The 22,593-nt window shown below is 49.2% G+C and overlaps 1 protein-coding gene across 12 annotated transcripts in view; it reads right to left on the reverse strand.

The window, feature by feature from the left end:
* Positions 1-22,593, reverse strand: part of TENM4 (teneurin transmembrane protein 4) — a 711,025-nt gene that overhangs the window by 192,041 nt on the left and 496,391 nt on the right. For all 12 annotated transcript variants that reach the window (XM_081798927.1, XM_081798926.1, XM_081798930.1 and 9 more), the window contains 2 exons: positions 21,440-21,538; positions 20,018-20,253 (listed from right to left, as the gene is read on the reverse strand). In XM_081798927.1, the coding sequence (XP_081655053.1) occupies positions 20,018-20,253; positions 21,440-21,538 (335 nt within the window). The remainder of the gene's footprint in view (positions 1-20,017; positions 20,254-21,439; positions 21,539-22,593) is intronic.

Below are 22,593 nucleotides of genomic sequence, written 5' to 3' on the forward strand. Positions count from 1 at the left end.
GCGCCTGGGTGGCTCAGTCGTTAAGCGTCTGCCTTCGGCTCAGGTCATGATCTCAGGGTCCTGGGATGGAGCCCCACATCGGGCTCCCTGCTGGGCAGGAAGCCTGCTTCTCCCTCTCCTACTCCCCCTGCTTGTGTTCCCTCTCTCACTGTGTCTCTCTCTGTCAAATAAATAAATAAATTAATTAATTAATTAATTAAAAAAAATATGCTGAGGGGGAAGAAGAGCCAGTGGAAAAAGTATTACAGGTGAAAACGATGACCAGATTGCATGTCCTGGAGAAGTTAATTAGGGCAGGACAGCCCACAGCTGGTGGGGGGAAGGTGTTGACTTAAGGCTTCCTCTCGGCCCCATCCCGACTACCCACAATCACAGAATCTTCATACAGCTGTGAGGCTGGCTCCTTCCCACTTCCTGGGAAAGCAAAGTTTGGCATCCAATGCTAACCTGGGCTCTCTTGGAGGACTCAGTCATCCAAAAACAGTTTTGGAGGCTCGAGGTAGGGAACTGAGCACGGGGCCACCAGGATTGGGCCGTCAAAAGCCAGGCGGAAGGTAGTATTTAGAGAAAGAAGAGGGATGATGTGGAGACAGAGATGTGAAGTTCAACCAGTAACTGTCATTTTACAGCCCATATAGAAGAGACCCTTACTCTCTGATGCAAGGTCTTAACTACAGTCGTGCTAGAGGGCTCTCAATTCCTTTCCTGCACTGTGTGGTGGGTGACTGATGCTACGGTTCCAGGTTACGGAAGAGGGGAAGAGAGAAGGAGCAAGCTGCTTTGCTCTCCTCTTCCCAAAGGACAAAACAGACGCTCAGCCACCGACTGTCCAAGGAACACGTAAGCTCAAGCGACCACTCTTCTAAAATAATAATAGCAGCTCAAAACTTGGAATCATTTGAGTGTGGACTGCGGACCCCGTTTTCGGGCAAACAGCCTTGAGCAATGGAATGTAGAAAAGGCCCATGGGAGACCCACCTCAAAATATGCATAGCCCTAACTGGCCAATGGGCTACTTAGAACCAGGCACAGCTACCAAAGAATGGGCAACGCCTTACATCGCCATACCTCCTCACCTTCCCCCTTTAAAAACAGCCTCCTCCCACTGCCTCCCTGCAGCCTCTCCTCTGCTGTCCTGCCCCCCCCACCCACCCCGCTCCCTTGTGGTGGATTCAATCAACTTCTACCTCCTTTGTTCTGTTCCCGGTGAATCCATCCTTTTACCGCCTGCACCGCCACCGGCTTCCACCCGATCGTCGCCCTACCCCATCTGATTGAGACATCCCCCGTTTAGACACCACTTGTACTAGATGCTGAATGCTTTATATCATCCAGTTTAATCCTCATGCAAAGATAGGTTGAAAAATCATTACTGGAGAATGTACACAATGAAAGTGCAGTAACATTTAAGCTTTCATGACATACTCGGTTTCCTCAGAGAGGTAAAGTAAGTTACCCAACACCACCTTTTCCTGCCCAGCAAGACATAAGCAATGGCCGAGAAAGTGCAAGCTCCATCCTGACAGCCCCCCTCCCCACCCGGCCAGCAGGAGGGAATTATCAAAGTCACTATGCAGGAGTCACCAATGTAAGTACAGGAGCTATTATAAGTTTGAGACAAGTTTCTTTCTTTCTTTTTTTTCTTAAAGATTTTATTTATTTGACAGAGAGACACAGCGAGAGAGGGAACACAAGCAGAGGGAGTGGGAGAGGGAGAAGCAGGCTTCCCGCTGAGCACGGAGCCCGATGCAGGACTCGATCCCAGGACCCTGGGATCATGACCTGAGCCGAAGGCAGACGCTTAACGACTGAGCCACCCAGGAGCCCCTAGTTTGAGACAAGTTTCAAAGTCAGGAGCCTGTGTTCCTAATCCAAGCTTCCTCTTTTCCACTGTCTTACTTTAAATATAAGATAAAATATGGGCAACATAAAACCACCAGCAAAAAACCAAACCAAACCAAAAAACAAAACTAAAAAACCACCACCATCACAACAAAAAAGCACCACAAAACATGGCTAAAATTAATGTTTGGGGGGACCATTGGTGATAATAACTATTTCTTGGCCCACAGCTACCTGAATCTAAAGTTGCATATGGCAGTAAATGCATGCTATCCCAAATGATTTGAAATTAACAGCCATGGATCCAAAAAAGCTAAGAAGTATAAATGGCTTTTTCCAGCCCGTTCTAATGATGAACCAGACCGCTGAAAAATATAAGTTGTAATCATCATATTCCCTGTTTCCCGAGGAATTGATGGTAACCACTCACCACCAATGTGTATCACGGGATTATCTAAATTACACTTTGTGGTTTGTATTTATAACTGTGCAAAACTCTCAAGTATGCTGAAAGTGACCTAAATAAGAAACTTGATACTGGTTTTCCCTTTGAACTACTTTGTAATTCCATGAAAAGGTGAAAAGATGCTAAAGAGTTCAGAAAAAGGCTGTGGAAAGGTAGCAGGTTCACAGGATCACCCACACTGAAATGTTAATGATTTCTGAAAGCCAAGAGCTAGGGTGGGGGAAGTTTCTTATTCCCTCAGCTCTGGTCAATCTGATCCCAGGGTTGACATTTTCCAGTTGCCTTTTCCTGCCCAGCAAGACATAAGCGATGGCCGAGAAAGTGCAAGCTCCATCCTGACATTTTTAAGAAAAATGCTCAATAGATGTTCAGACATAGAAACTGCCTGCCCCCTAACACCCAGCCAGCAGGAGGCAATTAACAGTCATTATGCAGGAGTCGCTGATGTAAGTACAGCAGAGTTTTCTCTGTCATGGTGAACGCTTCCCTTCCTTCCAAAAATCTAATGCACGAACCCACTTGCATCTGTAAATTAGCAGCTCCAGGTAGTGACTAGAGAGGATTATAACCACAAGGAACTGTTGATTCAACCGGCATTTCTGGTTTCAAAAGGCAGTGGGAGCCAACCCAGCCATGCGGCTCCCCACTTTTCTGTTTTAGATTAGTGCTCAGTTTCTTTGTTTTTGTTTTCTAAAATAAATAACGTCATTTCTGTAAAGTCTAAGTCATTGGAGTTCTTTGACGATGGTCCTCTAATGGGGAAAACAAAAAACAGAGAGACAGAACTGCAGCAACAAGGGGACAGAGTTTCAGTCTCCAGGTCCTAGTCCTGGTTTTGCTACAAAGCCAACAACATTCACAAGTTCCAAACCCAGAAGTTCAATACACAGGGCTGTAGACTGCAGGGAAAGAGCAGAAAAACTGGAAGCAACCTAGATGTGTAAAAATAGAACGATTTAGCTGAATTATACTACACGTACTGGATGGAATGCAACACAATCATTATACAAAAATAACTATGACCACCAGCAGTGAGGGCAAATGCTGGTGATATAACGTGAAGGAAAAAGAGGCAGGACATAAAATTGCACTTTTTGCTGACTGCATCTCTGCAAAACCAGATATGCATATGAACAAAAATCTGGAGAGACATACGTAAAAATGACATTGGACTTTGAATTATAATGGTAGGATTATGGATAAATTTTCTTCCCTCTTTTCCAAACTCACTTTAATGCTGTTTCACATTAAAGAGGAAGTTCTACAATGTAGTCTCAGGAGGAATAGGTAGAAAGGAAGGGGGATAGTGCCCGGGGAGGAGATCCTCCTTTTGAGCACATGCCATGTGTCAGCCGCTTAAGCAAGGGGAATTACATAAACCTTAAGAAAATCACTATTATTCTCATCTTCTGATGAAAAAACTGGAGGCTCAGAGAAGCTGCATGACTTGCCCAAAGGCACTTTACAGATGGGAAGTGATAAAATATCTGAACCCAGATCTGACTGGTTCCAAAGTCCAGGCTCTCCTCCTGATACATTGCACTGCTAGTGAGTTTCAATGCCTGAAACTAAATTAAAGCTAATTCAAGGCAAAGCCTCTGTTGCCAGCGTAGCCAGGTAAAGGGGCGTTCTTCTCAGGGACAAAGCATGGGGCCCCCGTCCTCCCACATCCTGACTACCAGAGGCATGGCTGACGCCCACAGTCAAAGCTATGTATGTGCAGGTTCAAGTTTGGGTCTCTCCAGAGCACTCAGAGCTGGGTCATTTACTGGTTTCATGACTTTGGGCAAATAATTTCACCTCTCTGAGTCTCCATTTCCTCATCTGCAAAATGAAGTTATAGGATCTACCTTAAAGGATTAAATGAAATAATGCATGTAATTTGCTTAGAACTGGCATGTAATTTGCCAGGCACATAGTAGGAGCTTAGTAAATGGCAGCTCTCATCATCTTTGTCATTTTGCTACATTGATTTTCCTAACTGCTGTATCTGCGGGAAGATTTGTTTAAGCCAGCTGTTATAACACCTTTTTCTTCTTTCTGTATATTCCCTCTAATTCCCTTTCCATGCCAACTGTGAATTTCTTTACACCGAGGGCCCTTTGCTATCATGCTTCCATTAGCTGACAGACTTTGGGCACAGGAACTAGACATATTTGCCCAATAGATAAAACAGTTTTTAAAAGCAGAATCGCTATAAAGAAACCTGACAGGATCCCACTGGTGACTACGTGGGGCTAATTTTAAATCAAGTAAATATATTGCTTTTCTTCCTGTCTCTGGATAAACCTGACTGCAACAATCAGGGTTACTGTCTCTCACCCCCAAATTAAGTGTTTTCTGGAGAATGGACTCCGGTGCAGTTAATCATTTTTCTGCACTATGCAATGCTGTGGGGAAGGGTTTGCTGGCAGCTGCTCAATATTTCTGTAAATCAAGGGGGGGCGGTGGTATTGGGCACAGGTAAGAGGCTCAAGCGCAGCCAGCCTCAGAAGTGGGAGACAGGCACTCCCACCGTCAACGCAGAAGAGAAACAGCAACATAACCGGAGGGCCCCAGAAACTGGTGACATGGCAAGTTGTGGGGGAACCAGAGCTGGAATCTAATTTGTACAGAATGAACTGGTATGATTGCAATAATAGAATAAGAAAGCTGTCTTTTCTGGGCACCTTTCACCCCACAGGCTCTACTAAGACCTCTTCTATACATAACTAGTTTAGGGGTTGGTCACCTCCACAACCCTTGGACCGACCTCAGCATGGTCACCTGACCTCTCCCTGCCCTACTCCCAGTGCTGCTCCCCGAGACTGGAAGATGGGCACACACACGTGAAGCAGTGATGAGCTCAGGCTTCGCCCACGGACAGCCCTGCATTCCTTCTCTGGTTCTCGCCTTCACAGTGATGTGACTTGGCTGATGTGATTTAACTCTTCTGGGCCTCCGTTTCCTCATCTATCGAATGGTGACAATAATACTGAGCTCCAAGAGTTGTGAAGATATTGTATGAGATTATGGTGCTTGGTATTTTCTCAAATGGATGACCCTCTTTGTTCCTATCGTTTTCTTCATCATCATCACCATCATCATCATTGTCGTCGTCGTTGTCGTAACTATATAGTGAGGTTTTCCCTGCAGAAGTGAGGTAAGGATATTTCTCGAGGGAGCTGAGAAGCCTGAGTTTTTGCTCCAGTGTTGGGGGGTGTTGCTAAGATGGAAGTTACAGTCACAGGGATCTGCCCCCCACTCACTGCACAGAGGAGACCCAGACTTGACTAGAGCATCTGGGCAGAGCCTGGGACCGTCCTGAGCCCGAGTCTCCAGCTTCCGGGTTCAGAGCTCTTCCCGCTAAATGTAAGAAAGCCATCCTCAAGGCTTGCTCTTCCACCAGGCACTGCAGTCCCAGATTAAAGGAGTTGTCTCCTCGAGCCTGAAGTAAAGCGCACGGGACAGGCTATGTCAGGCCACCCTGAGGCCTTCCGTTCAGGGCAGGGATTATTCCTTTCATTTCTGCCCCTCGGCGCCAGGCCCATGGGAGTGAAGAAGAGAGGGAGAAAAGGAAGGGGGCAGACATAATTAGGCTTATCACTGAAACAGTAACAGTTCCCAGTTATTAAAATTGCACCATGTGCATGACATAATGCTGGAGAATTCACATTTGTTGTATCATTTAATCTCACAACTTTTTAAGAAAGATATTACTTGTAACTCCATTTTATCCATTAGGCACCTCAAAACACAGTGACAAAATAGACATCAACCTCATCTTGTATCTCCAGACAACCAAGGCTCCAGAATGATCTATGATTGCACCAGTCATCATGGCCGCGCCAAGAACCCAAACCAAATCTTGAGTTCTTCTCAGACTATTGTCAGGAGAGCACGGGACAGGTTTCCTGTTAGCCCTGATCAGAATAAACATGCAGTTTTGGATCAAATCCCTGCCAACAGAGCCAACAGCCGAAGAGGTGCTGGAGCCTAGGAAAAGGCCCACCAGCTGCCCTTCCTTTTCCAGGCCTCACTAATGATCCAGCGATCCAAGACACCTTGGGCCTTGCCAGCCTCTTCAAACTGCTCTGCTGGGGTGAGCAGCCCGCTCTGCCCTATCGGAAGAGTACCAGGCTTGGGGAAGTGCCTGCCATTCCCAAGAGGAGGGAAAAGGCTGACGGAAAGCTCCGCAGTTTCCTGTCTTGGTGGTACCTGCATCCCAGCGAGCGTCAACACTATTCACAAGGCCACCTAAAGCTTCTCTATATGAAGGTGACTCCACTTAGCAAAGGACCCGCCTCTCAGGCGTGAGGCATCACTCTCTCCTTCTCGTAGTCAACTGTCCCAGGGGCCAGGAGGAAAACATGGGTTTGGCTGATGCTCGGGAGCTACGGGAGGCAGAAAGTCCTATCTCCAGGCTCCATTTCCATCGCTAGTAGAACTTACTATTACAGGGCTCTGCAGGGCAACCCTCCCATTTCCTGATTTCCTCTGGCATACCAACCCTGTTAACTGATTTTTTTTTTTTCCTGTGATCAAAGTCAATTAGGAGGTGGTCCCCACTGTACCTCTAAATGGAGTTTTAATTTGTGTATGTATTATTAGGATAGGTCTTTTCCCCCTGGAACATTCACTTCAGCAAGAGGAATGAGGGCGGACAGCTTAACGTGCAGCCTGCCACCCGGATTTGTAACTTGGGATAATATTTCTTTATAATGAGGAGCATTTTGAAAGAGGATTTTAAAATCTCACAGAACAGAGTGTGTGATGGCCCTCTTTTACTCCCCAGAGCATCCCAGTCTCCTGCCCCACGGGTGGGTGTTTTCTGGCTCTTTGGAATCACACCACATTCTCCTGCTCCCCTGCCCTCATCTGTGCACACAGCAAGGAACTCAGTACGTGTGAGTTCCCTTTTTCCTTCTCTGATAGACACAGACCTCTGGTTTGGTTCGGCCCTTCCATCAGGAAGCTTAAGGCAGCACAGAGTTCTGGGCACCAGGGTGATGAAGATGGTCAAGTGAACAGAAGCCACTGTTTTAACTGAAGCCTATCCTGTGCCAAGCACTGCATTAAGTGCTTTATAAACACACTATCGTTTAATCCTTACAAAGCTCCACAAGGAAGGTAGAGTTATTATCCTCGTCTGCAAGATGACGAAACAGGATCAAAGAGATTCAATTACTTGCCCAAGATCACACGTTTAATAAGAGGTGGAGAATAACCTCAGATCTGAGTCAAATCCAGATTGCCCTGAATCTGTCCCTAACAGCTCTGCATGCATGCTGCTTTCTGATTAGCTGTAGAACTGTGGAAATGAAGGGCAAATATCTTTATATGGACCAGTCTTACTGCTCCAATTTTGTTGGCACTATTTTCCTGGGGACAGAAACTTGAGGTAATATTTCTTTGAAACAGACACAATTTTCCAAGAGCATTTTATGTGCTTGTTGAGTGCAGTATCTGACATTGCTCACTTCTCTGTGCTCAGGAGTCTGGGTCGGCGTGATTTCTCCTATCCCTGGAACACACCTGTCCATCCAGCCTCCAGGCTTTTGCTGATGCAACGTCTGTGTGTGTAAATGGCCACTGCCCTCCCTATTTAAAAAACACTTTCTCCCATCCTTCAAGGCCTACCTCAAATGTCACCTTCTTCTGTGTGGATTTTCACCATTATCCTGAGCCAAAGATGATATCTGCTCTCCCCTCCCCAGCCAGGGGCCCTTGATTTCAGGACCTCTCCCATGCACACTGCCCTGACAGTGTGTGCCCATGTGCTTCCTGTCCCTTGCTGGCTCTGCTGTCCACCTATGTACTCAATGGAGCAGATCTGTAGAGACAGCCAGCCTCCCAGCTCTGGCCCTTATTCGCTGTGCAGCAGCAGGTAAATCACCTAACCACTCTGACCTGCAGTGTTTTCCTCTGGAGAAATGGAAATAATACAAAGCCATCTCCTGGGTTCTTGTAAGAATTTAATGAAAGTTCTTTAGATTAGAAAGTGTACTAAAAACATAAGTCATTCTGATCACAATGCTTAAAAGTTAATGAAAGAGGGGCGCCTGGGTGGCTCAGTCGTTAAGCGTCTGCCTTCAGCTCAGGTCATGATCCCAGGGTCCTGGGATCAAGCCCCGCATCGGGCTCCCTGCTCAGTGGGAAGCCTGCTTCTCCCTCTCCCATTCCTCCTGCTTGTGTTCCCTCTCTCGCTGTGTCTCTCTCTGTCAAATAAATAAATAAAATCTTTAAAAAAAAAAAAAGTTAATGAAAGAAAGAACACCCAAAGTTTAAAACACGGACTAATGCAAAGATTTGTATGTGAAACACCCAGCACCGCCCCAGACCTACATAGTCAGGAGTATGAACAGTGCTATGTAATGGACTTGATGCGCTAACACAGAGTTAGAGGTCAGCAAGCTGCAAAAGAAGAGTTTCTAGTTTCTGAAAACTGTCAAGACAAATGCTACTTCTCCTAAAATTCTCATTTAATCTCTGCCAGCTTCCACTCCATCTCCCCTCAAATACCAGTTTGCATGCACACTCAGGTGGGGCAATGTGTGTGCTCACGGAAACAGAGACGCACACAGACTGGGACACGCACAGGAGCCCCACGACTAGGTCTTGCCGTAGAGCTCCACAGGTGGCCTGGCTGATAAACTTAGGACAATGGGAAGAAATGGAGGCCATGGCAGAATTAATAATACTGGCCTTTTTTTCTCCTTCCCCACTGGAGACTGTGAACAAAATCTAACTCCAGGCTGGAAAGGACGAGAAGTCTAGCTGCCTGCTATACACCAGCAGGAAGGGCTTCCTGCACAATGAAATAGGACATCAGACAACCGCCTCACGCCAGACGAAGCCTGGAGCACCGCGGGATCAGAAAGCGTGAGGGGCTGGGGCTCCGGGAGCGATGCGTACTGAGGTCCCCTGATTTCACCTGGGTCCCTTGCTCTCTCCGGTCCTGAAGCATGTTGGTACAAGTCACAGGGCCACTCAATGCCATGGGTACATGGCAGTCCTGGCACAGGACATGGCACAGGACAGATGGACCTTAGTTCTTCTTCCATGAGAAAGTAAGTTAGCTTCTCTGCTCAGTAAGGCACCCTCCGCATCCTCTCAGCATTTCTGATCGGGTGCACCATCCCAGTCCCACCCCAGCTGCGGGAATCCAAGAGCATAGTGGAAAGAGGGCAGGCTCTGGGGGCAAATCCTGGCTCCCTCCCTCACCAGTGACGCAGCTTTGGACAAATGACTTAACCTGCTTGGGTATCCATTTCTTGTCTATAAAATGGAAATAAAAACAGGATGGTACCTCGCAAATGGTTGGCACCTGACAGATACGGGCTGGGTAAGTAAGGCAGTTGAGAAGATTCAATGGGAAAATGCATGTAACACTCAGAACGTGCCTGGCTCATGGGAAAGGTACATGGGGTGAGGTCGCAGGAGGACGAGCTGGGAGTGGGCGTGGAGGAAAGGCACCGCCAGGATGGCAGAGGCCCCGTGTTCTGCTCTGAGCCGCAGGTGTGCAGCACAGAGAGGTAGAGAAGGACAGCGGGGTGGGGCTCTGAGAGGCAGCACGGTCTACAGAAGGAACGTAGGGCTTGGAATTGGAAAATCTGGCTTCTAGGCCCAGCTCTCTTACCCGTCTTTGTAGCTGGACAAGCTATTTACTGGCAGCCAGCCTCATTTTCCACATCTGGGCTTGTAGGACAAAGAAATGCAGTTAGGAATTCCATATAGCACGCCAACTGCTGGAGGGGTCCATGGGCTGGACAGCCTCACAGGAAAGCGAGGTATCTACCACGCAGTGACCTCGTGCAGCGTCTCTTCTAAGAGGGAAGGCAGCCGGTGTCCTGCGATCACTGCGGTTTCTGGGCTTCTACACTCAGGAGCCTTCGGTGAGACAGAGACCAAGGCCGGCAGGTGGGTCAAATGCACCAAAGGACATCTTAACACACAGTCTTCTGATGTGGGGGCCTCAGATAGCCCACACTTCCATGTCCCGTCCTCTGCCTTCGTGGGGGCCGTTCCATCTTCCAGAAAGCTATTCGTAGCTTCTCTTTCAATATCTTACTTGATTTACAAGGCTCAATGCCTTGGGGAAACTTTATCTGATCTTCTTGTTTAGAATGAATTGCTCTTTCCTTCAGGCTCCCACAGGGACAAGGCTCAAACTCCAGTAACATGCTTTTATCATCTGTCTAGGACTGCCATCAGCTCCTTACACATCTGGCTCTCCACGAAACTGAGGCTGACTCAAGGCAGTGATGCTAGCTTATCTGGCTTTGTCTGTCCCTTGCAGCCCGGGACACAACCCAGCAGCCAGGCTCCGTGAACACTCTCCGCTCTTTCAAACCTGAGCTCGGGGAAGCGCCTTCTTCTTCATCTCAGGTTACCTGAAATCCCTGCAGCTGGGGATGGCCCTTGGCGGCTGAATCTGGGAGGGTTTGAAACCTCTGGATGCTCCTGCTGCCCAGAAGGGTGAGAACGGCATTAACTGAACACCCAATATGGGCCACCCATGGTCTGGACCCTTCGCAGATGTCTTCTCACTTAATGCTCAAAACACTGCTTAGATATTAATGGACTTTTTACCAAGGAGAAAAATCAAGACTCAGAGGGGTGAAAAACTTGTGTGGGCCGTGGCTGGAACACAGGCCTCACTCTGTCCGGAGTCTGGGCTCTTGCTACTAATGGTATTGCTGTCTTTAAAGGATGAAGCTGTTTAGCTGTGATTTTGTTGTTTTACTGATAGGAGGAAGAAAAAATACTGTGCTTCTTACAGCCATCTCTCCTCTCCTCCTGCCTCCCTCCCTTTTCCCTGCAATGAAGAGCTGCTTCTCTGCTCCCCCACCGAGGTCCTGGGCCTGCAGCCCTAAGCACAGCCTGACTGTGCCCCCCTCTTCTCCACAAGCTCTGTATTTACAGCAGCGCAAGAACAGCCAACAGAAGCAAGAAAGCTTCACGCTTTCTCTCCACGCCTAAGTGTAATCAAATTGTGCTATTTCACAGTAATTAGTCTAGAATAAAGACAAGATGTGGGGGACAAACCCTTTCCAAGGATGTTACAAATCTGTAAATCTTGTAAAATGGACTCCTTTTCCATGCTCCCGGAGTGAAGGTATGGACGGAGCACCCGGGATGCAGGGTTGGGGTTACTTCCTGACCAAGCATAGCCAACTGCCTCTCCAGGGGCCCCGAAACCACCCACCAGGCCAGGGCCGAGAGCCCTGGAGAGGGTGCTGTCTCTGCAGGAGCTGCTGTTGTTATGAAATGGGATTATACTAGTCAACTCAGCTCTTTTCTGAAACAACATTTCTGAACTTGGGACTGCCTGGCCCTAAAATCCAACTCATCTTGTTTGCCAGGGGGAGGGCAAGAAGATTTCACTGACCAGGAAGGACCAAGTGCCTGATTGGTAAACAGCATCCCTCCAACAGCCTCTGTCGACATTCTCAGGGAGGAAGCGGAGGCTGAGAGGGAGCCAGGAACAGACGAGGGCCAGGGCCAGGAGTGTGCCCCAGACGGACTCCTCTGCTCCCCGCTCAGCTTCCGGTAGCCATGTTTCACTTCACAAGATCGCCCTGCCTCCAGGCCTTCCCTCACTGTCCCCTGTATGAACATATGCCTCTACATTTATCTTTTTCTTTCCCTCCACTCCATGCCTTGCAACACCAGTTAGGTTCTGGCCTGGACACCTTCCCCCCCTCTTTCTCTCCTTCAACAGACCTTTGATGAATACATGCTACGTCACGCTGACCCTGTACAGGAAACTGCAGCTGTAGTAGTGAGCAAGACGGAAATAGTTTCTGCCCTCATGAAGCTTACAGTCTAACCATGGGGGCAGGCACGAGCCGATCCACGACCCAACGGTCAGCTGCGGTTGTGGTGAGCACAAGCACTCTGAGAACATATAACTGGGGTCCTGGCTTAGTGGGAGGGGGTCAGGAGCTTCGCCGAGGAAGGGGCATGTGAGCCCAGCCCTTCAAAAGGAACTGGACGGAAAGAAGGGGTGGAAATCCCTCAAGGAATGAAGACCCTTGTAGCTTCTCTGCGTCTCGGAACCACTTGTAACCTCCCTTGCCCCCCGACCCGCTGAACCAGCTTACCCAAGGTCAGGCACAAAGCCCCACACTGGTGGGACTGCACAGAAACTACCCTTCTGAGGAGCCCCGAGGAGCGAGTAACAAGAGCATTAACCTGTGCACCCCTCATGCCCCAGAAATCCTGCTCTTGAAACAAAATAATTGAAAGCAGAACAAACAGAACCGGAGGCACAAAGACGTGCACGGAAGCGCTATTTAAAATAGCCAACAGTTGGAAATAGCGGAAATATGAGGATATAGTAATGGTACAAATATGACAGAGCTCTTCAACTTGACAAGAATGAGGACTGTGTCAATACTTAGAAATTTGTGCAGAAAAAAATGGTCCATAAAAACGGCAGAAGAACATCAACCTGTGCATTCCTTCTGCCTGCACAGAGGCCTTTCACTGCTATCCTTCAAGGAGATCAAGTACAGCACATAGGAAGCCCTAGAATGTTTCCGTGGTTTGCCCTACTCTCTTGAATTCTGAATTCGATCTTACAGTTTTCTCAACCCCTTAATATCTTAGAGTTTGATTCTGAATCCAGTAAGTAAATTACCTCTTTACTACATCTCTGAAAAACGGTACCTAAAACTACCCAACACGGAACAGGTGAGTGTTTGCCAGAGGCTGAGAACCAGGACAGTGTTGAGCAAAGGGACATAAGGGAACTTTTTGGGGTGCCGGAAGTGGTCTGTGTTTTGACTATGGTGGTGGTCATGCAACTCCAAGCATCTGTCAGAATTTATCAAATGGTACACCTCAAAAGTGTTAATTTTCTGTGTGTAAGTTCTATCTCAGTAAATCTGATTTTGAACACAAGCAGGCAGGGCCTGGTAGCTGAGTGGGTATACGGGTAAGGGAGACATGCCTGAGTGAGGTTTGGATCTTGATCCTGGTCTTGGGCTCCTGGGAGTACGGTAGGAGCCCTGAACATTGCTCGGGAGCAGAAACAGGAAATGTGGGGAGCCTGACGTTATCTACTTGCCTTCAGACCTGCTCTCTTTCTCCACCCTGCTCTGTGCCCAGGAGGCTGAGCTACACAGTCTGGATCAATGGGCTTCGTCGGGCTCTGGCTGCTGGCTGGTCTCACTAGTGGGAGGAGATGGGGGGCGGGTGGTGGGGTGGGAAGAGAGTGAGGTCTGCAGAGTTGGAAAATTTTTTTTCATGCCAAGCGGGAACATGTTGAATGCCTTCATCATTTTGGCTAGTCTTTTGTTCACTTGTTTATTCCTATTTTACAGACGAGGAAAGTCATCTTGAGGAGGTCGAGTCCTCAAGACTCAGGTGGTACAGCAAAGTAATGGCAGAAGGTCCATATGGACAAGGTCCGCTGGGCTGTAGAGTCTGGGCACCTACCCTGGCTCCTCCCACTCCAGACACAAGCAGCCCCCACTCCACACAGGCAGCTGTCTTGTTAGAAAAGCCTTTTCCCACAGAGCCCAAGTCGGCCCTCCTGTCCTCTTCACCCTGAGGGCCTGGTTCTGGCCTCAGCAGCGCCACGGAGCAAGTCAGCCCCTCCTCTCTGCACGGTGGTACTTCAGACAACGGCAGACAACCATTTTGGGGGGTTGGAGGATATTTGGGGTCTGTTATAAAGAGAACAATCTATATATATCTTGCTATTAGCAATTCCCACTGAGCAGCGTGAAGAAATCAATCTTGGAGAGAAAAGCTTTACTACAGGATCCTGTATCTTTATCACTTTTTCCTCTCCCTAAAAGATCAAGTTCAATCATCTCCATTTCCCATTCTGTGAGCGAACAGCCCGCTGCCTTGGAGAAGTCGCGGTGAGCGGCGCCCCTCCCCTGCAGGGTGCGTAGGGACCTAGGAAGGAGGAGGTACCGTCCCAGGGTCATCTCAGGCCTCCACGTCAGTGGAAGGCGAGGCCCGCTGTTTGTGTGGTTAGCAAGCCCTTTTCGTCTCCAAGTCCAAAGGCCTACCCAGCAAGACAGGTGCGTGCAGAGTCCTCGAGGTACGAATCCGCAGCTCTTCCGTGGCGCTCAGTGTCTGCTTTTCACGCAGAGATCCAGAACACCAGGGAGCCTGTCAGTTCTAGCTGCATAGAAAACATCAACTTTTGTCCTAGTTAAAGAAATGATGTGAGGCACTTTTTGGTAATGATTCTAAATGCGGCCGCTTCCCTGGAACAGCGAGACTTCCCTACAAATGTTTTCTGACAGGTCCCCCTGGTTGTTCTGTCAGCTGCCTGTGTGACGAACACAGGCCGGGAAGCCTGCAGGCACCGCACCGGGACTAGGCCGGTCCAAGTTCTCAGTCAAGACCTACAAATCCTCTTCTACATGTGATGCTAATAGTACGAATAATACTATCAATTATAATAACAATAGTATCTAATATGTATTGAGTGCTAATAGTGCTGGGCAGTAGCCTAAGTACTTAATGCAAATTATTATTTTTTTTTTTTGAGGATTTATTTGAGAGAGAGAGAGAGTGGGGGAAGGGGAAGAGGGAGAGGGACAGAAACTCAAGCAGACTCCATGCTCAGTGTGGAGTCCAACGTGGGGCTTGATCTCATGACCCTGAGATCAAACCTGGGCCAAAACCAAGAGTTGGACGCTTAACCCACTGGGCCACCCAGGCGCCCCTCTGCAAATTATCTTACTGGAATTTTGCAACAACCCTCTGAAGTAGCCACTATTATTACCCTAATTTTACAGATGGGTAAACTGAGGCTGACAGAGGTTAAACAAACTTGCCTAAAGTCACAAGGCACGTCAGCAGCAGGCAGCCTAATTTCAGAGCCCATGATTTCTGAAGCACGCCGCTACAAATTCCTCCTGGTGTAAAATGGGGGAATCATTCCAGCCACAGCCACTATAGGAACCTGAGTGGAAACAGCTTCAGAGAAGTTACGCAACTTGCCCAAGTTCACACTGTCAAGAAGTGATGGAGCTGAGCCTGAGTGGGATCTTCTGATTCTATATCATCTGTTCAAGCCCTGAAGCTACATCATAGTGGCTGAGAGCACGGTCTTTAAAAGCCTAGGGCCTTTACTCGTTTTGTGACCCTGGCTAGTTGTTAACTTCTGTGAGCTTCAGTTTCCTCTTCTAGAAAATAGAGAAAATAAAACCTACCTGACAGAACTGTCGTGAGTGTTCAGAGAGATGACATAATGGGCTTGGACCCATACCAGGCACCCAGCAAAAACTCAAAATACCAACTACTGCAATGGGAAAGTTTAAGAATGTGAACTCGAAAGAGAAAAAAATTTAAAAGCATCAGCCCCAGAGCCTGAGTGCCTGGGGCCGGGGAGACCACAGTCCTGCCATTTACCAGGTGAGGGTGGTGACTTACTCCAGCTCACTGGGTCTCAGTGTCCTCATCTGTAAACTGGGGAGACTAATTCATAGGATCCTTGGGAGATTTCAATGAGAAAACACAGGCAAAGTGCTGGGAACAGGAGGCGCTTACGGGCAGCGCACAATCATAGCTAAGGGCTCTCATTATGAATGACAAAAGTGGCCCCTATTATCTTTATTACACCACACTACGCTGCCTTTTGTGGTGAAAATGTTTTAAAAACAATTAACTGCTATAAAATAAAGCATTATTGCCGGGGCTGTGCAAGTTTCCTGGTTTGAACTTTTAAGTAATCTTCCCCCCATATCACGCTCTCCCTATTTTGTTCTGCAAACAGATCTCTTATCTTCAGAAAATAAATGGCAGAGTATTCGAACACTTGAAGGCCTTCACAGGGAGAACTGGCCAGTAAAGCCAGGCACTCAGGGTCAATAGCTACCTCTCTGAACAGGTGTCCTTTGGAGGCAAAAATACACATCTCGTCTCCGGCGGGATACCCCAGGATTCTTAAAGGTCGTCCCTACATTGCTCCCCCCTCCAAACCTGAGCAGCCAAGTAACACCCGCAGTGGGGAGGACAGCCCGAAGGCCTTGCCCCAGGCCCTGCAGCCCTTGTGGGTAGTTAAGTGCTGGCTGCGATTCCTCTATCTTCCTATGAAAGTAACTGCAGATGTCTCTGCAAATGAATGGAAACTTTCGAACTAAAAACCAGATGTCAAATGAACCTGTCAGGGTTCCCTCCACATATGGCAGCCCTGAGCAGATAGCAGAAAAAGAACAATTCTTTCCCGCCCTGTTTTCACCTCCCCTGGTACTGGTGAAGTGATACGATTCTTATCTGCAGCATGATAGGATGTAGAAAATAATTACAAATGAAAAGGTTATTCATAATTTTTAAATGAGTTAATTAGTAAACCCAGTCAGACTCACTCATTACAGTAATTAATAATTGATTATACTTGAAATTAAACACAATTTTTCATCAAAAATCTAATTAAATATCTGTGCTTGTGCCTGTTGATTAGATCAGTTGGCCTGCTGCAAAAGTCTATGTTAAGGATATTTGTGCTCGGCTGAGACAATTAATTTGATTTTTAATAATTGATAGTTCCTTACAAGTTAGTCACCGCAGCCTGTGATTACGGCCAAGCAACAAGACACTCATCCCTTGGCCCCAGCAGCTGGAGGAGACCACGTACCAAGGCTGCCACCCCAGCCCCTGAGGGAAGGTAGGGCTGGGCCTTGTATCTGCGACGCGTTCACCAGCATCGGCTTACTCCAGCCTCACACGCAGCCTCCTGAAGTATTGGGTCACACTTGTTTTCCAGATCAGGAAATCAAAGCTCAGAAAGAGAAGCGAGCTGCCCAAGGTGGGAGAGCAGCCAGGTGGCAGAGCTGGGAATGGAATCCACGGCTGTCAGAGGCTTGGTATAAGCTCCGAGTCTCCAGGGAACAAAGGGAACACCCAGGTCTTGCCAGTCTGACCTGGTCCTTGGATATGCAATCTATGGTCCAGTCCTAATGTTTCTGCAGAGGGAGGGTTTTATCAGAAAGCTGTGTTTATTCTGGGCAAGGACACACTATCAGTAGACTGACTGCTTGTAACAGGAGACACAAATGCTCCTAAATCGACCTCCCTGCTCTCCACCTACATTGCCACTCTCTCAGCTGAGGCCCTCGGCTTCTCCTGACCTGTTTATTGTGATAGGGCCTATCCTTCTTCCCTCTACACTTATCTTTCCAAAAAAAAAGTCTGACTACACCCTGCCACTGCTTAAAACCCTTCAATGACTCCCTATTGCCCATCCAGGAAGGTCTGTAACTTGGCCCCAAGGTGATCTTCCCGATCTGACCAAGCTCTCCTGCATTAGCTCCAATATCCTTCAAATGCTTCCAACACAGACAAGGGCCTTACGACCACACTGTCCTCGCTCAAGTCTGCAGCTTCCCTGGGTTTGAGAGCTGCTCTCCACAGGTGTACTGCTGGTTAACTCTGACTGCATCATCGCCCTTCCCAGGGAGCCTCCCCTAGTGCTCTTGGTGTTGGGTATTCCCCAAATAGCCCCTGAGCTGCCTCAATTCACTGCTGACATAGCTGTCTCCTCTTGTAAGCTACGGACAACTCAAGGGCAGGGACCATATCTTTAGCCCTGACATTTAGCACAGTGCCTAGCCCAAAGCAGGTTATGGTTTGCTGAAGGAAAAACAAAATTCACAAAATCATTGATTCAAACACTGTCAGTGTTGGAAGGAAAATTAAAGGCCATCCAGTGAAAACTCCCAGTCAGTGCTTAAATCTCATCCTTGCTATGTGGTCACTGAGCTCTATTTGTACCCTTCCTACGACAGGGAGCTCACTACCTCCCAGTATAGCCTCTCTAAATTTAGATTGCTGAAGACTGACCCCATATTCTTATTACATGGGAGAAGAAGCAGCCCATGGGATGTAAAACAGAAGAGAGCTTATGTAACCATACAAAGATGTATTCTTTCTTCCTGAACCAGGCTACGTAGTAGAAACCTAAGTCTGCACCGCAAGCTGATGTCTTTATGCAGCCAATGGCTTGACTTGTGATGCACAGAGACACTGCTTGTTCCGAAGTCTGCTCATTTAGGAAACACAGTGTCAGTCAAAGACAAGAGCTGTGCTAGTGGTTTACAGGGACATGGCACAGGTGCCAGGAAGAAACCTTCATGCTGGGTGATGGTACTGGGACGTTCAGGGCCCTCACCTGTAACCCAGTTACCTCTCACTGGGCCTGGGTGGCCTCTGGCCTCTCCCAGTTTGGCTATTCCTTTTACTCACTGACCCACAGTAAGGATGGCAAATGCCTGGTATGTCATCAATATTCCCCACGCTGGTGACCATGACCGACATTACTAATCAAACACAGAGACCCTTTCCCACTGAGCTTGAATATAGCCTCAGGATCCTTCTTAACACAGCTTTCCAGGCAGCAACAGCTAACCAATCACAGAGAAGAGAAGAGACGTATGCCAACTTGGCCCTGGAGCCATGAAATTCTCTACATCAATCTTCACAAGGGGAAGAGAGACCTGGCATATCAAAGAAGGCTTATTATAGCTCGAGACATATAAGGAGACCTCCCTGTTTGAGCGACTATCGTCTCCCTGATTACTTATTTCTATAAAATTCAAGAATCTTGAATGCTCCTTCCATGCTCAGATCCCTCCCCCTGAACAAGTGGGGCCCACGTTTCCTTCATCATTCCCAGGACAGCGTGCACATCACCACACTGCCCGTTTTTATTCGTGATGACTCTGCCTATGACAGAGTCCCTTGCCACGGTGGACGGCACTCTGTCTTCCTCTGGCCCGTGCCAGTTACTTCTGTTTCTGGTTACTGGGTTTTTACTGGAGAAGTCCTCCTTGCTTATGGAATGATCTCAGAATTCCTCAGCATGGGTTGAAGGCCACCTCAAGCTGGCGTGACCTGCCTTAAACCTCAGAATGAGAGAATTTGAAGGCTGGAACGGACGGAGGGTTAAGCCAACCCCTTTGGACGTCTTTACTAACAGGCTGATTTACACAGAGGCAGCCGACTCTACACAACGCCTGCAGATCTCTTCAGAGACCGTCTTCCCTGGGAGCAGGCTGAAGACAAGGGCTGGAATGAAGCAGGAGACCAGGCTGTGTGGGGACTACATCAAAAGAGCACCCAGCTGACTGGCCTCCCGTGCCAGGAGGCATTTCCTCCATCACGGAGGTGGCCTGGGGGCAGGCAGGCAGGCCAGTCAGAGCTGCTGGGGGTCTCCATGCATCCTGTAGCCAGCGTTCACTGCTCACTGGGACCTGCTGCTCCTCAGCTGGGATTTCTCTGGGCTCCTAACCACGGCTCCACTCTGCACCTTGGCGCCCACGTCCCCTCAGACGGCCTTGCCAGACCCTCACCTTCAGACATGCCTTCCGGGCTGAGGTCAGCAGAGTCCAGTCCAACCCCAGGGGACCCCAAATCTTTCCTGCTCCTCACTGCAGCTACGTGGCACCAGCCCGAGGGGCCTGTCACTTGTGGAGACGCCCATCTCCGACACTCACGTCCTGGCTCACCAGCTCGAAGGCCAGTCAGTGGACGCTGTGCCTCATGCTAAGCTTCCTTCTGGGCATCGTGCAGAGAGGAGAAGAGGATCCCAGAGAGCTGGCCGTGACCGGCTCGGGGGTGGAGGCCAGGGCCCCAGGGTTGCATGGCTCACCCTGCGTGACGGTCGCGCCAGCTAGATGCCTGCAGCGTGTGCAGGTGTGTTGGTCGCTGCCCCCTGGGCGAAGGGGAACGAAGGGAAGCTGGGCCGAGGGAGGTGCTTACCCACGAAGTACGCCAGCAGGATGACCAGCGTGGCGGAGAGCACAAGGGCGCTCAGGGCCGCACACTTCCAGTTACAGTACTTGGAGGGCTTCTTGAGGCTGAAGGCCGGCCGGGCGAAGGTGCTGCGGGGCAGGGGCCGGGGCGGGGGGGAGTACACCGTGCTGGACGTCAGAGGGTACCCTGGCGACGTGGTGCAGAAGAGTGGCGAGGTGCCTCCCGGCTTGAAGAGGAAGTGCCTGTGGACGGAGAGAAGCCCGAGGGCGTCAGGGTCTGCGGACTCCCTGGGACCCAGAGCCACCTGGAGGACAGAGGCGGCAGTAGGAGCATGCAGAGGAGCCTGGAGACAGTCGCCACGGAGAAGACGGGGCAGACGGAGAGGAGGAGAATCACGTACCGGACCACACAACAGGGCACACGAACACACGCTTCCACGGAACACGGATGGGACAGCCCTACCCATGGGGAACCCCCCCCACCCTGCCCAGGCCAGGGCAGGAGGTGTTTCCAATCCCACAGAAGGCTGGCTGTGGAGACCCCTTTCCTGGGAAGGGATGGGGCTGAGATGCTGTTTCTTGGGTATTACACGAGCTGTTCTCTAAAATTATCGGTGCTAACTTGGAAAGTATCTAAAATCATGTTCTGTGCCTTGGAGATAATGGAACCTAAATTTTTCTTCTCCCTCCCATACCTACTTTGCCAGTGTGCCTCGGTGGAGGCATGAAATACCATTCTTTTTGAAGGGTGTTTAGGGGGTGGGAACCAAGAAACCACCATTAAGTTCTGTCATGGTTGAGTCTCCCAGTGGCTCTTATACAACCAATGGCAGCAAATGCTTTCAGAAGCCAGACGCTACCTTCCAAACCCCTGGGGAAAGCTATGTGGGACGAGAGATAGGCAAATGCATCCTACAGCCTAGCTACAGTCTTTAGGGCAGCGTGGCATGGTCAAAGCGCATGGTTGTGGCCAAACTAGGTGTCAGGAAGTCCTCCACAGCTTGCCTTTAACCATGGCCATGGGAGAATTTGTACACAGCCTGGGAAATGGGGTGCACTGGTTGGTTGCACTGCATCCCCTGAAATCTTAGAGCAATCTTGCACCCAGAACAGATACTCAGGGCTACAAGACATACGACATAGGGCCTGTGCTGCATAAAAACTGCTACGAGATGGCTTTCAGAATGGCAGAGGCAGCCGATGAGATGCTGGGAGCTGCATATTAACAAAGCTGCTGTTAATATGCTGAAGCGAGGGGATTCCAAGGATAAACTCTTGCAAGCTGAACATGGACTTCGGGATGGGCATGCACCATGACATCATCACCTCCCACAGGAGATCCCAGGGAAAGGTCTCAGGGTCTGCATGCAGGTGCAGGGGCCAGAGGGAGAGCAAACACAGAGAGGAGGACCATGGGGATGTCACCTACCCGTCACTGTAAGCCCCATCATGGCGGGAGGCGCTGAGAATGTCCATCTCAATGAGGTTGTCCTGCAATGTCCCTAGGAATGGCTGCTTGCCTAGGTTTCTACGCACAATGGAGACATGAATGAAGCAATGAGTCATGCATCGATGAAGGGGGATAGTAGAGAAACACATAAAGTAGCTGTCTGGCGCAGCTGTGCGTGAGACCAGCGGGACACGGCTGCCAGGCGATGGGTCTTGGCGCAAGCCACATGTGCAAGGGGTCTGCCTGGCGCAGAGCATCCAGAGGGAGCATTCTCTATACGAACCTGAATGTCTGACGGTTGTGGCCACCCAATCACAGCTTCCCCTGATCAAGACTGATGATGTCTCAGGCACTGAGCTAGGCATGTTACATCCATTCATCTCAAATCTTCAAAATAGGCTAGGAAGGCATGCCCCCATTTTACAGATGAGGACACCGACATGTGGAGAGGTGACAGGATTTGCCAAGGTTACCAGCTAGTAAGGCTAAATTCAGGAGTCTGAACTCAGGTTTATCTGTTTCCAAAGCCTGTGCTTTCTCTACTTGAGACGGTGTACGTCTGTTTAAACAACAGCTGAAGATACTTTGTGAGTCCAAAGGAAAAAAAAAAAGACAAGCGTTTGGGGCCATTTTCTTCTCAAGCAGTGGTTCTCAAGTTCAAGTAGGCATCAGAATCATCTGGAGAGCTGCGCTTTGCGGAGGCCCACCCCCAAAGATTCGGAGTCAGGAGGTGGTGGTGGGGCCTGAAGATCTGCGTTTCTCACAAGCCCCCAGGTTGATGCTGATGACATTTAGAGGGCCAAGGTGCTTCCGCAGAGCAGGGACCTCAGTGATGACTGAGTGGTGAGGCTGGCACCCCTCAGAAGACAGAGGAGGGGGCTTTGGCCCCCTCAAGAACAAGGGCAGCGCAGCATTTTGTGACATTACTATTTCTAACGCAGAATGAGGAGAGACGCACTTGCCCTTTCTGGCCTCAGCCATGCCTGCTAAGTGGTATGGTTCACACTTGGGTGTGCTGGATCCTGTTTTCTGGTATTTTCTAGGACTGCTGCCCCCTCACTTGAAAACCGTGTACGGCATCATGTTAAACAAGCCGGTGTGGCTTCAGCCTGCTGTGTCCACCTCCAGGAAGG

This window comes from Leptonychotes weddellii, chromosome 11 (genome assembly GCF_054177405.1).
Source record: "Leptonychotes weddellii isolate Sample4059 chromosome 11, ASM5417740v2, whole genome shotgun sequence".
NCBI classification, from domain to species: Eukaryota; Metazoa; Chordata; class Mammalia; order Carnivora; family Phocidae; genus Leptonychotes; species Leptonychotes weddellii.